At 39.7% G+C, this 14,533-nt stretch overlaps 2 protein-coding genes across 2 annotated transcripts in view; one reads left to right on the plus strand and one right to left on the minus strand.

Annotated features, from left to right (window-relative positions):
* dtx4a (deltex 4, E3 ubiquitin ligase a) overlaps nucleotides 1-3,284 on the plus strand; it is a 23,446-nt gene extending 20,162 nt beyond the window's left edge. The window contains exons 8-10 of the mRNA XM_042069094.1: nucleotides 1-127; nucleotides 537-626; nucleotides 861-3,284. The exon at nucleotides 1-127 is cut by the window's left edge and continues 194 nt beyond it. Of these exons, the coding sequence (XP_041925028.1) occupies nucleotides 1-127; nucleotides 537-626; nucleotides 861-1,088 (445 nt within the window). The 3' untranslated portion in view covers nucleotides 1,089-3,284. The remainder of the gene's footprint in view (nucleotides 128-536; nucleotides 627-860) is intronic.
* A 6,379-nt stretch (nucleotides 3,285-9,663) lies between these two features.
* The window catches only part of LOC121689359 (C-type lectin galactose-binding isoform-like), a 34,792-nt gene continuing 29,922 nt past the window's right edge, over nucleotides 9,664-14,533 (minus strand). The window contains exons 4-5 of the mRNA XM_042069093.1: nucleotides 12,866-13,240; nucleotides 9,664-10,251 (exon numbers count right to left, since the gene is read on the minus strand). Coding sequence (XP_041925027.1) covers nucleotides 10,001-10,251; nucleotides 12,866-13,240 — 626 coding nt within the window. The 3' untranslated portion in view covers nucleotides 9,664-10,000. The remainder of the gene's footprint in view (nucleotides 10,252-12,865; nucleotides 13,241-14,533) is intronic.

Raw genomic sequence — 14,533 nt, forward strand, 5'->3', positions numbered from 1 at the left:
CTACGGGGTGAAGACCGGCAACCAGCCACCCGGCAAGATGGAGTACCACGTCATCCCCCACTCGTTGCCTGGCCACCCCGACTGCAAGACCATCCGCATCATCTACAACATTCCACCAGGCATACAGGTGAGACTTGACCCTTAGATACTTTGTCATGTGCTAACAGTGTGATCAATTTAGTCAGTTGACTTCAATCAATTAATAGATCAAGTGATTCAGTTTACATTGTACAGCTGAACTCTGGTGTTCTATAATAATAATGCTAATTATCAAAAATGGTATTGGTATGGTAAGTAGAATGAGGCACACATTCTTTAAAGGTTAAAGTTTTGATGTCTTAACGATAAGTGAATATTTTATACAAAGTCAGTGAGCTAAACAACCTTTCTCTCTTTCAATCATTCTTTCTCTCTCTTTCTGTCTGTCTGTCTCTCCATCATTCTTTCTCTCGATCTCTCTCTGTCTGTCTGTCTCTGTCCATCATTCTTTCTCATTCTCTCTCTTTCTCTCTGTCTCTGTCTGTCTCTCTCCGTAGGGCCCTGAGCATCCCAATCCCGGCAAGCCCTACACTGCCCGCGGTTTCCCCCGCCACTGTTACCTCCCAGACACCGAGAAAGGACGCATTGTAAGTGTACACACTTTAACACGCACACATATGCACAAACATGCACAAACACACATTGAGTTATTTTTTAATATTTAATGTATTGTTTCATGGCCTGTAGTATACAACACTCAGTCTCACTCAGTCTCTTTCTCTTTTTTTTTCTCTCTCTCTCGTGCACACACACACACACACACACACACACACACACACACACACACACACACACACACACACACACATACACACACTCAGGTCCTGCGCTTGCTGCTGGTAGCCTGGGACCGTCGCCTCATCTTCTCTGTGGGCACGTCCAGCACCACGGGCGAGTCGGACACAGTCATCTGGAACGAGGTCCACCACAAGACTGAGTTCGGCTCCAACCTGACGGGCCACGGCTTCCCGGACCCAGGCCACCTGGATAACGTTCTGGAGGAACTCCGTGCTCAGGGCATCACGGAGGAGGAGAGCTTGAGAGACTGATAGAAGAGAGAGAGAGAAATGCACGGCAGAGAGAGAGAGAGAGCGGGATAGAGAGAGAGGGAGATATGAGGAGTGAGAGGAGGATAGTATAGGTTCTCATATCTGAAGCTGCCAAAAAAAAAAAAAGTAACAAAACAAGCATCCAGGATTATCTTGTAACAGAGGTTTTTTTTGTTGTTGTTTTGGTTTACTATTGTTCTGATGAGTTATTATTTTTTGTTTGGGTTTGTTGTATGTGATGGTGTGTGTGTGTGGGGGGGGGGGGGGGGTAGCTGAGAAAGAATAGATGTCAGGTACACGGTTGCCATCGCGACAGCGCTACCATGGAGACTCCTGTTGTAGTGTGAGCGAAGCCCTCATGCTGCTGTAGATCCCAGACGCCCGATCTCAGTCGGCCTCTCCGACGGGTTGCCACTGCGGGCCAACTGGGCCTAAATGTCCACAGTTAGCTAGCGCTAGCCAATATCGCTACAGAACTAGTCCGTTTTTAGAGGTAAACGGGGGTGGGGGACAGGGGTAACTTTCCAAACATTTTGTACATACGTAAAATTGGAATGTACCCCTGGGGGTCTTCGCCGTTTTATAAGTCCTAACAACTCAACAGCAATTTTGAGGCTGCACCTCACCATGGGCTTCGGTGAAAGACTGCTGTTCGCTACCACGTGACTCAAGGTTCTTGACCGGTAGGCTACGTTCTACTCCGATGGCCTCGAGTCTTATCTTTCTCACACCATTTAGTTTCTGCCTTTTTTTTTTTCTTTTCTTTTTTTTTTTAGCTGTTCCTTAATAACTCATGCTGTTGCTTTATATAACTCCCTTATGTTGTCATTGGCACATGGAGAGTGAGCTCTTCTGCCAAGAAGGACACTTTTTCCTTGTCAAACTTGAAAAGACGTACCAGTATTTAAAAGCAGAAGAAAGGGCCGGGTGTTGTGCTTTTATTGTGAAATGAGCAAGACTCTGTGACGCAACGTCCAAACCTTCTTGGTTTCTGCCTTTGCCACAAAGGTGTAGGGGTTTGTGTCTGTGGGGAGGGGTGGGGGGCTAAGGTGATGACTGTTGAGGTATTTAGGACAGAAAGAAATGAAATGAATGAAGTAAATGATCGGACTTGTCAACAGTTTTGTTCTGCCAGTATACTCAGCCAGTGTAATGTGACCATAGACCTTCCTTATCTTGACAGAGAATCTCCTTCACTTTTGTTTTTTTGTTTCAAATGGCATACAGTTTCAATTTAGCATTATTTTCTAATGGACCCCCTTGTGAGTATTCGCTATACTCTGGAAGCTCTGTACCATGTAAGATGTCTGAGGATCAATTTCCCAAAATGTAAACTTTGTCAGTATTTTCTTGAGCCACCAGTGAGTTCCTACTTTACATGCTGTATTTGCGATGAAGCCCCAGCTTTTCCAGATACCAGACTCTGTCATGGAAAGGTCTGGAAGTCGCTTTCAATGCATTGGCTTTGGTGCTGTCTGAGAACCTGTTGTCAGTTGTCTGGTCAGCCCTTGTTAGGTCTTTGATTGACCTGTTTACCACAATGTTGATGTATGTTTGTTTAAGTGTGTCTGTGTGTGTGTGTGTTTGTGTGCGTGTGTGTGTGTGTGTGTGTGTGTGTGTCTGTGTGTGCACGTACAGTACATAACATACACACCTGCTGTACGGCTACATCCATAGCTCAACCACTACTGTAAGCGTGTGCTGTTTAGTTTGACACTTTTTCATGATTTGTTTACATCTAAGCCATGTTTGCTGTATGGGTAAACATACTCCATCCTTTTTATTTGTGTTTTGTCTTTTTTTAATTATTTGTTACATAATAATGAATTGAATTATGACTTCTCATATAAGCTGTTCTCATGCTCTCATACTTTTTTGTACTGTGAATTTAGTTAACAGGTATTGCACTAAGCGTCACCTCATTTCTGGTGTTCTTATTTTAAAAGTTATTATGGACATGACAGTAACTATGGATTATCTTTTGCCCTTTGTAACTGAAGAAAAGGGAGAGGTGGAGTTTGGCTTTTTTTCCTCTTTGATGTTAAGTGCATTGGAATTGGAGCCAGGGCACGTTTGAAGACTGGGATGAAACCGATTGAACATATTGTTGCTGTATAAAAGACCATGTACAAACAATCCCTTGCATATAAAGTAACTGCTGGAATACCGAATGACTATTAAAAAATGACTATTAAAAAACTGTTTAAAAAAATGTTAGTGTTTTGTGTTATTTTCTCTCTTATTAATATGTAGGATGCTTGAGTCAGAGGTTAAGTTACCCACAGTTACCAAACCTCAATGATATTTAAACAAGCCTACTAGTCAATTCAAGTCAAATTTACTTATATATTTCATACACAGGTCATTCAATGTGCTTTACATAAACAAAAGCAAACATATAAGCATAAGGGCAATAGTAAAAGAATATATGAAAATGTATCGATCATAATAAAAAAGAGAAAACATAAAATGAACAAGGTAAAATCATTTAAAAATAAAGAATCAATTAAAAATAAAGAAATACTAATACTGACTGCAAATAATGTTTTGAATGAGCGTAATTTGGTTGTAAGGTCATGTATCCAGTTAAATGTGTCCAGTGGTGGGTGGTAATGGTGGACTATTGATCTTTTGTATCTACTTGAGTTGTAATGCAAAAACACCTGAAGATTTTCAGTGTGACACTGAGGAACAAGTTTATAGAACCTTGCTCTCAGCCTTTCTCTCAACTAAGCTCATGTTAAAGTAGTGGAATAAATGCACTCTGACTGTGATCTGAACTAAATGGAAACATTTTTGTTTCATAGAAAATAGCTGCACATTGTCCCCATCTAGTGGTCATTATTATATTAGTATGGATGTTTACCACCTGAGAAAAGTAGTAGCCTATTATGTGTATAATGTTACAGTAGGCCTATAATTAAAACACTTGCACACATTTAACATCCAACACAATTTGTCTGCGCTGACGCACCTGGATGAAGATGCACTCGCCTCCCGCTTGACTGTCTGTTCCTCCTCGTCATCCGACATTTCATATATTAACTCAAAAGTTATTTAAGGGAAATCGATCTCCATTTTTTTCTCCAATTGCCAAGGCTACTCACTTTTTTAAATTATGAGAACTTAACGGTTATTGGAATCTTCGCATTGTATCACGGAGTGATTTATTATTACCTGTGCAAAGTCTGAGTTGAAATGTCCAGGGATATTCCAAATCATGGAACGTCTCTTGGCCAATAAGAAACAAATAAATAGTTCCATAGAACCCAATTGCTGTATTAAACCCAGATATTCTTTAGAACGGTAATTTTCCAACATTCCCGTCACACTGGTGTGATGGTACACCTTTAAGGGTTAATAATTTCTTTAACTGGAATCATCATGCAAAACACCTCAAGTAGATATCCATTTACGCTGACTGAGGAACACACTCCATTCTTCTCTCATATGAAAATAGTGGAATAAATGCACTCTGTGACAGAGACAACCATAGTCCTTGCTTTCAGGACAATGTCTCCAAAGTGACTCCAAAGTGGTCAGTACTAATTTGGTTCTAATGTGTACATAATCTTAATAATCTTGTAATGTCTTCAAACACTATGCCATATGAACATTTGCCCTGTAAATTTACTAAAGGAAACAAAATGGTGAGACAATTCCTCTTTATTTGTGAGTATCACATGTTAAATTCAAGAAATGGTTATGGTTATATGATTTAGCAGATTCTGCTTTTGTCCAAAGCAACTTACAAATAAAAACAATAATTACAAAAATACAATAATTAAAAATGAACAGTGAACAGTGGTTAGACTACATTAAGGAAAATAGCAATAATAAACAATAAGGTCAATGCAATATCAATCAGTAGCCTAATGAAAATAAGCACATTTCAATACCATAATATACAAACTCATAAGAACCACTTAAACACTTAAATATGCCATATGACAATGTCCTGTGAATTTACTAAAGGAAACAAAAGTGGTGAGACCATTACAGTAATAATTAAATTCCAGAAATATGGAGCAAGCTTTAATGATTCCATGTAATGTACTACAGTGCAGCCACACATTACCAGTGCTGTAGTTCAGAACCAAAGTGAACAGTGGAAACCTTTCTTATGACAATAAAACATAATGACATAAACCAAATGCACTGTATACATTTAGAAGTCTTCATTGGTGACTGAAAGGTAGAAAGGGAGATGCATAAAAGTGCTGAAAATACAAACTGTGTGTGTGTGTTTCACCTGACACCGCTTTTTCTGACAGAGGTTTTTCTGAGACCTAATGACTCTGACAGCTTTTCGTCTGAGGCTGTTTTGCCTGATGCAGTTTTATCTGACAGATTTTCCTGAGCCTTTTTTATCTGACGGTGTAATTCATGTTAACATGACAGAGGTTTTCCTGAGACCTGATCGCTTTTCATCTGAAACCTGATGGCTTTTCATCTGATATTTATACACAGTGTGTGTGTGCATGTGTGTGTGTGTGTGTGTGTGTGTGTGTGTGTGTGTGTGTGAGAGAGAGAGAGAGAGAGAGAGAGAGAGTTTACTCACACAAAATAAAAAAGAGTTACAGAATGAAAATGAAAAATTAAATGAAAAAGTCACACTTGATTCACACCACATAAATATATCTCAGTAAAGTAAAAAAACATTTCCATAGATGGAACACCTGCTATGAAACATGACGATAGATAGATAGATAGATAGATAGATAGATAGATAGATAGATAGATAGATAAGAAGATAGATAGATAGATAGATAGATAGAGAGATAGATAGATAGATGAACCCAGATGAACCTGTAAGCGAATTTGAATTTGCTCTACTGGTCCTTCTGGAAAAGAGCCCGTTGACGCCTTTTCCAAACTTGCTGTTTTAGGCTACTACTTCCATGGGTGTTACCAGTGAAATTAAACTTAAATTTGTGCATTAAAGTCATACAAAATCGTTTCAGAAGTTCAGCAAACAATCTTTCTTGTAAACAAAGGTTTTGAATGCAGCTGTTTACTCAATTCCAAAATAAAGTGTACGTTTCTGAGTTTTTGGTGAATCAGAAACGGATATCTCCTTTCCAGGCCAACCTGCACAGCAAATTCAAATTTCACCCAGTTCACCCAGGCCTACAACTATGGCCATATATTTGATAAATGCACTTTTAAATACATTTTAAATAGATCAAATAATTAAATATATCTAATAATATTACAGTTTTTCTCAGTCGCTTTGGTGCTTTTCTCAGATCAGAAGGAAAATTCTCATAACTATTAGTTCAACCTCCACAACATTTAGTCATTTGTGCACATCATAGTAGCAATTTCTCCTTCCTCTGAACAAATTGCAAATGCTTTTGAACATGTATCAGTTGCTTTGTCATGTCAGTCAAAATTAACTATACTTATGGATGCTGAATAGTCGTTCCCAATAAAACGAATACAGTAGTCTTCATTTCATTACTTGAGTCATTACATACAAAATAGGTGAATTAGTTATCAAATTCTGTCACAATGCTGTAGAATTGCAAAGAGCATACAGTAAAACTGTGAAACTTACATATTCAGTGTCTTGTACTCACTTACTCCCCTAACTACAGCAATTTGTAACTTTACTGTAGTTTTCAAATAGCTGTACAAGTACTGTATAGTGCTGTCTTGAGCATTTTAGTGTCACTGAGTTCTGACCTTTTTTTGCATGAGAAAACACTGAGAGCATAAACTGTCGTAATGAAAACATGACAAAGCCATTTGACTATCTTGTTCATAAACAATGGTGTCAAGACTTCTCATTTTGATGTCACTGGCAGTTTCATTGACATAAATACTTGCTTTTGAGGAATGGACTATCCATTTTGAGCAAGTGATTTCCTTTTGCAGGTTATCCACTAGGTTTTGCAGTTTGCACTAATTGTTTTGAGAAATGCACCAACTGCTGTGCAAATGTATGTGAGAAAAGCACCAGAGCGACTGAGAAAAACTGTAAAACGGATCAAAAGTTTAAATAAATCACTGTCTGTCTATAGGACCTTTAATGATTGGCAGCACTCAAAGTTCGTCTCTCTTGTCTCGTTTCTTGTTGGCCTTCTTGGTTTTCTTCTCGTTAAGGACATTCCCATCTGGCTGCTGTCTCCAGGTGACACGAGTCACCAGCTGGCCCTCCGCCAGGAGCTTCTGGTGAATCTGAGGAGGTGGGAGAGATGCGTAGGAAAAAATGCATATATTTTGAAGAATGAACCATAGAGGGGGGGGGGGGGGGGGGGGGGGGGGATAAAAGCTGCATCATCTTGCCTGTGAAAATGTGATGGCACAAATGTTTACTTTTTGGATGACAATGACAACTGGTAGCGTAGACATACTGATAGCTTTGATTAAGTCTGAGTGACGTGGAGAGAGTAGCCCTGCGTGGCCGATGAGCCACTGAGCCAGGCATTCAACAGCCGTCAGATGGACGGCCATTTTAGACTTTCAATAGCCATTTTTAAGTATAAGTAGATATACTCTTTTGATCCCGTGAGGGAAATTTGGTCTCTGCATTTATCCCAATCCGTGAATTAGTGAAACACACTCAGCACACAGTGAACACACAGTGAGGTGAAGCACACACTAATTCCGGCGCAGTGAGCTGCCTGCAACAACAGCAGCGCTCGGGGAGCAGTGAGGGGTTAGGTGCCTTACTCAAGGGCACTTCAGCCGTGCCTACTGGTCGGGGTTCGAACCGGCAACCCTCCGGTTACAGGTCCGAAGCACTAACCAGTAGGCCACGGCTGCCCTTTATACATAATTGATAGCATTATTAGGTTATTCATTTCACAAGTGTCTTCCCTTGACCCAGTGGCTGTTTATACTGATAGCTGTTGTCTTCTGAAGAGTGGAAGGATTTACTGTACCTGCTCGGTGATGGCAGCCTGGACAGCAGGATCTTCCATCTTGAGAGGGGAGTCCGTCTTGATGGTTACCTTCACCACCTGCCTGTGTGGTGTGGCTGTAGAGAAATGTTCACACACACACACACACACACGCACACGCAGACGCACACACACACACACACACGCTATGTAAAGTTTGTTGCAGGTTGTTGGTCAACTAATTGACCTAATTAACTAATTGCTAAATGAAACAATTCAGTCAAAAATAAAAAGAAAACTGTTTAGAAAACCTCTATTTTGTTGTTTGCACACACACAAATCATATAATTCTGTTCAGTTACATACTACTGTACTTAATACTGAACACATTTCACATTTCTACGGTTTCTAGTGTTGGCATGATTTTTCTAGACATTGTTAGCACATGACTAGAGGATAATTAAAAGTAGGCCTACATCTGGTCAGGCCTATACACAAAGCACTTTTTTTCTGTCCACATCATGAAATAATTCAATACATTTCCATTTCTGCAAGGGTGCATTTTGCACTGGGAATCAGAGCAGAACATATATAGTACAGTATATTTAAAAACAAACTAAATCCTTTTAAAAACAACAGCATCCTTTCACAAACAGCATCCTTTCCCTGCATTATTTTGGCCAAATGGCTTAACCCACTGCATGGCTCATATGGCCTCTCTTTACCCCCTAACGCCTCTCATTCTCACTCTTCCTCTCACTGAAATGTTGGTTGATTTCAATTTCAGTTGAAGACATGTAAACTCACCTGTTACCTTTGTGCCTAAGTGTCTTTACACCTGGTGGCTGTGTTTAATCAAATGAGTGTGGTATTTTGAAAGCCAGTATCTTGAAATGGCAAAGGAGTGACATTATGTTAGACTTCTGTGTCTAAAGTAGAGATGTGTTTAGTGTTTCAAAAAAAAAGCGAGGCTGAGAATGTGCTTACGGGTCTATTCTATATTCTAGTTGTGCTGCTCTGCTCTCTCCCACAAAATTACACAAAAATGTAATGAAACCCACCGGCAAAACCTCAACACACATGTTGGTGGGTTTCATTACATTTTTGTGTGTTTTTTTTTTTTTTGCCTTTTTATGCCTTTTAATGATAGTGGAGAGTGACAGAAAGCAAATGGGAGAGAGCGCAGGGGTGGGATTCGAACCCGGGTCACCGGCGTATGGTGCAGGTGCCCCAGCCAGTTGTGCCACAGCTGGGGCATACAGTTTTGTGTTTAAGCAATCACAAAATGTCAGGATCCTCACCTGGACTTTAGTTTTTGTCTCCCCCTACCTGTCAATGTGATGACAGTTCCAGTGCCACGCCCATAACCTTATTTGGGCAACTTCCTGTCTTCTTTTCCCTCCATTTTGTCTGTTCACCTGTCCCTTATTGTGTCAATCAGTTTGGGTAGTTAAACCCCTGCCTTTTTTAGTTTAGTTTGTCGGATCTTCACAGTTTATGCTGTTTGTTGCTGGACTTATTTTGTGAGTAGAAAGACTAACTTTTTTCCAGTTCTAGGGCCTGTTGCACAAAAGCAGAATTAAGACATCCGGGATAAGTTACTGAGCTGGGGCCTATTGCACAAAACTAGGATAAGGGATTAAGCCGGGATATCTTGGTTATCCTGGCTCAATTTATCCGTGATCCAGTTGCACAAAACTGGGGATGGGGGCAGCAGGATATGTGCAATAGGCCCCTGGACCCTGCCTGTTTTTGACCAAGCCTTCTGCCTGTCGTTTTGGATTGTTTGCCTGTACCTGACTGCCTGTCTGCCTATGAGCTCTGCCTGTTCCTGGACTGTGTTTTTGCCTGCCGTCTGAATTATTGTTAAATAAATGTGTTCTCTGCAAGTTTGACTGGATCTGCTCTTGATTCCCAATCTGTGATCTGACACAAAAGAAACACTGTAAACACAGATAATTTAAGTGCATGCTTGTAGAACACTTACCACTCTGACAAACAAAGCTGTATCTGTTTGAGCACCATCTGTCATACCAATAGTCATTTGAATAACCAGCACAGTCATCATTGACCCTGTTTATAGTAGTTCGGGTGCCAGGCTGTGAACCTGGTCTTGCTCTGGCCAGACCACTTCCAGGTGTTCCTGAACAGACCGATCCACATTGTTCGGTTATCAGATGAACTTGCCAACCACCGGTTCTCCTCCTGGTTCCTGGAGCTGGCCAGGTCTGTGTGATGCTCACGGCAGTACTCCTGTGCATCATTCCAGGACTTCGGCTCGGAGATGAGGATGTATTTTGCTGCGCTCTCTTTTTCTGGCGTTAAATAATAAACATATTTTTAAAAATAAAACAAATGTACACACAGGTGAGCCAGTGTGAAATAAGTATAACTAAACTGCAATTTGATTTGTTTTTTTTTTATTATTATGATTGACAGACTGGAAAGGTCCATTGTCACAGTGAATACTCATAAAGGCTGGGCCCTGCTCCATATTTATGTCATTGCCGTTGTATAAAATGCGAATAAAAACAGAATGGGCCATATTGTGCACCCGGCACAAGGTGGCGCTTATTCTTATCTTATACTCAGTAAAGTAAGGATTTTTTCACCATTGACTATGATACCACGGTGAAGTTAGTTTCACTTTGCCTATGAGTTCAAATAATAGGTGAGTGTGTATGTAGGCTATACTTTGTGTGATGGAACTGTTTTGAGTTTCGTCTTCTTTTTGGGTTTTGGCCACAGAGTCAGAGGAACAGCAGCGATGCGGTGTAAAATGTTAATTTAATTTTAAGGCTTACCAAATCACAGCAAGCAAGTACAGGTGATTAAGGGGAATATACTAAGCAAAAATGAAAATAATTCTAAATAGCTATGCAAAAAAAAATAACTATGGAATAAACAGTTCTGTTTAACTATCTGAGTCACTAGGCCTACACGTCAAACACACAGGACTGGACTAGACTAGCACTGACCAAGACTGACAAAGAGGTGAACATACTGTATATACAGGTGACCAGCACCATTCTTAATTACAGGTGAACAAACAATTAACACATAATTCACAACACAGACTCTGAGACAAAATTATAATATTCCTCTAAAAACTAATAACAGATTCAAACAAACATGGCATAATAAACACATTCAAATAAGTACATACAGGGACAAACATACAGAGCAACTTGATCAGGATACAAGATGTCCATACTAATGTACCTCCACACCGTCATAGATAATGGGGTTTCGAACTGAGCACTAAAAACATTGTATAGGTTGAATACTTGGATAGGCCCCTCTCCTTTTTAGCCCAGATGACTCTATGATTTCCAAAAATAATTGATTGGTCTAACTGCAGGACCTTTTCCCACTTTACCTCTGTTCATTTTGAAATAGCACAGGCCCAGATAAGACTGTGGTATTTATTTCTGTATCATGTTTAAATACAATTTTGGCTGTTGCATGGTAAAGTTTACACTAGCACTTCTGAATTGAGTATCAAACTGTTCTCATAGACAATGGTTATCAGAAATTTTGGTGAGCCCATACAATGATTTTCTTTACAGAAACAGCTCTGGTTTTAATGCAGTGCCATCTGAGCTCCAAAAGACCACCGCCATCCAATATTGTTTTTCAGCTCTATTCCTTATTTGCAAAGATTTCTATGGATCATATGTTAATGATATTCATTGAAATTCATTTAATTAAATTGAATTAAATGAAAATGGCATTGTTTCATAATTTTCCACACAGGTTTACACAGAGTGATGAATACTCTTCTACCAATACACTTCTACCAGAGACTCTGCCTCTCTGGGATGCTCTTTTTCATACCCAATCATGTTGCCGGTTACCCTTAGTTGTGAAACATTCCTCATTTTGTTTTCTTTATCATTACACAACTTTTCCAGCATTTTGTTGCCCTGTCCCAACTTTTTTGAAACGTGTTGCTGGTATCATATTCAACATAAATGTTCCATGAAATATTCAAATGTGTCAATTTCAACATTTGATATGTTGTCTCAGTCCTTTTTGCAGGTAAATATTAGTTTACGAGATTTGCAGATTATTACATTCTGTTTTTATTCGCATTTTACACAACGTCCCAACTTTTTCTGATTTGGGGTTGTAGTTTTAGCTACACATGCCAAATTTAGTAGGCTTGTAAAGCTTCAAGACAAACAACTTTTTGTGCATTGTGACGCCATGATCTATTTTTATGCACTTTTTCTAGATGATATCCGATTCATGTCAAAGTTAGTATAGATGATGTCAAGATGTTTCTGATTCTAAATGGTGAAGCTTTTTTTGAAATGTTGTAATAAGCTAAGATGGCGGTACGATGAATTTAAATATCTCACTAAACAGGAAATGTGTCATAAATTACCCATGCATTGGTTGACAGGGATCAAACTTCACAAATTATTGAAAATTACGGTAATGATGATATTCATATGCCCACAATGCATATTTGACATAGCACCACCATCTGGAAACTGGAAGAATGGTCTCACATGATCAATTTTTGACACACCTTTCCTTGACGGTTCTTCCGATTCATGTAAAATTTGCCATACATGATGTTTAATTGTGAAGGAAAAGTTGATATGTTGAAATGTGTCGAAATGGTGATACAATAAATTCAAAAATATTGCCAAATAAAATTGGAAATGTGTTTCAAAGCTACAAAGCATCGGTTGATTTGGCTGAAAATGCAAAGGTTAATGATTATTATCAGAATGATGCTATTCACATGCCACAAATGCCACTATCTGGCAATAGAAAGAATGGCTATTTCACTGGTTTTAGCTTCACGATTCCTAGATATTTCATCAGATTCACAATAAGATTGATGTAGTTGAATAGAATAGTATACATAAGTGTAGGGATAGTACCCTGAACTATGGAATAGTATGGCCTACTCACCATCATAGCAGATAAAAGGATATTGGATGGTGCAGGATGTGTCAGACCAGGCGCCGTCATAGAAGTCACCACAACTCTGAACACCTAATTTGTTGTCAGGCTCTCCTTTGCTCCAGTTGCTAAAACCTATCTGCTCCAAACCATTGTCATCAAGAGACCATCTCCAGCTCTTTATGTCATTATACAACCCTATCCAGATAGACTTTTGTCCTTTATCACCTAAATACGTCTTAAATCTGGTGTGTTCCGCTTGGCTTCTGATGGTGACCAGGTCACTGTAGTGTGTCCTGCAGTAATTCTGTGCTTCAGTCCAGTTGAGTTGATCAGACATGTAGTGGTACTGACCAGCCTGGCCATGACAAGAGGAGAAGAGACCTGTTGACAGATTCAGGGTTGGGAATAACTAATTAGATACTTAAATCACAAAACACTAATCGGTTACAGTTACTGAGAAAAAACTGTGTAATAAAATTACAGATTTCTGTAATGGCAAAGTCCTTTTAGGCAAGTCCCTCCACTCGGTGGCCATATACCAATGTTTTATGGGCACTCATCGGGCACAGTCTTTGGGTCGAGCTGCGCTTGCGCAAGGCTTCACGACACCAATCTTGCTCCAGCGGCGAGACCACAACACATGATTGGCACGATGTCTTCACAACACACCATATGATTGGCTCAATGTATTCACATCACACCACGTGATTGGCTCAATGTATTCACATGTCAACGTTTTGCTGAGGAAGGGGTGGGATATGTGTAGACAACGGCCATATTGGCGTGACAAACTAGCCCCATGCATTTCTATGGAGTATTTTTTGAGTGCTATGTCTCCTCATTAGAAAGTCTCTGGTAATGGTTCTTATCTTTAAAGCTGCAGTTGGCAAGACTGACAGATTGAGGGGACTTAGCCAAATTTTTGATTGTTTACAACTCTCATGCCCCTCCCCCACTACCACCGAGCACCCTCTCATCAAGTTTGTGCTCGTCAGTGCGCACCACTTTCTCTAAAACCGGCTGATTTATGTTGTTCTGTCGGAGCATAGTGTAGGTTTCAGTGAATATGATCAAAAAAATCTTGTCAACTGCAGCTTTAATGTCCACTGCACTGTCAATGGACTAATATGTCTTAGGTTACATGGTAGGGGGAGCACTGACTGACAGAGGGAGCTTAAGTGATGTCACTAGCCTACCTGTGGCTAATAGACTTCTGATGATCACGTACAAAAAAGAACCAAAGCTGCCATATTTTGCCCATATAAGGAGATCCGGGTATCAATTGAACCTATGGCAAGCTGCTTTGCAAGTTAGCTCTGGGGTAGCAAAAATCTAAGTTTACCATCCGTCTTAACATACCGAAGATCACAGGAGCCACTCGAAGGCAAAATTCGAAAGATACCAGATCTCAAAGACAGCAGCTTTTTTGTAGGCGAACTTCAGAGGTCTATTGGGTAAAAGCAGTCCTATTGTACAATCAAAAGTTCAGGCCTGCTGTGTGAGCAGGGCCCAGGTTTTTCTCCATATGAGGAAACCCGTGACATTTGGATTATGGATTTCTGTTGGATTTGACACCACTGACAGGAAATAAAACTTGAACATTTGAATTAAATTATTAATTAAACTTGAAAAATTTTATTAAATTAAAATTTTAAATAAATTTAAAATCACCCA

This window comes from Alosa sapidissima, chromosome 18 (assembly GCF_018492685.1).
Source record: "Alosa sapidissima isolate fAloSap1 chromosome 18, fAloSap1.pri, whole genome shotgun sequence".
NCBI classification, from domain to species: Eukaryota; Metazoa; Chordata; class Actinopteri; order Clupeiformes; family Clupeidae; genus Alosa; species Alosa sapidissima.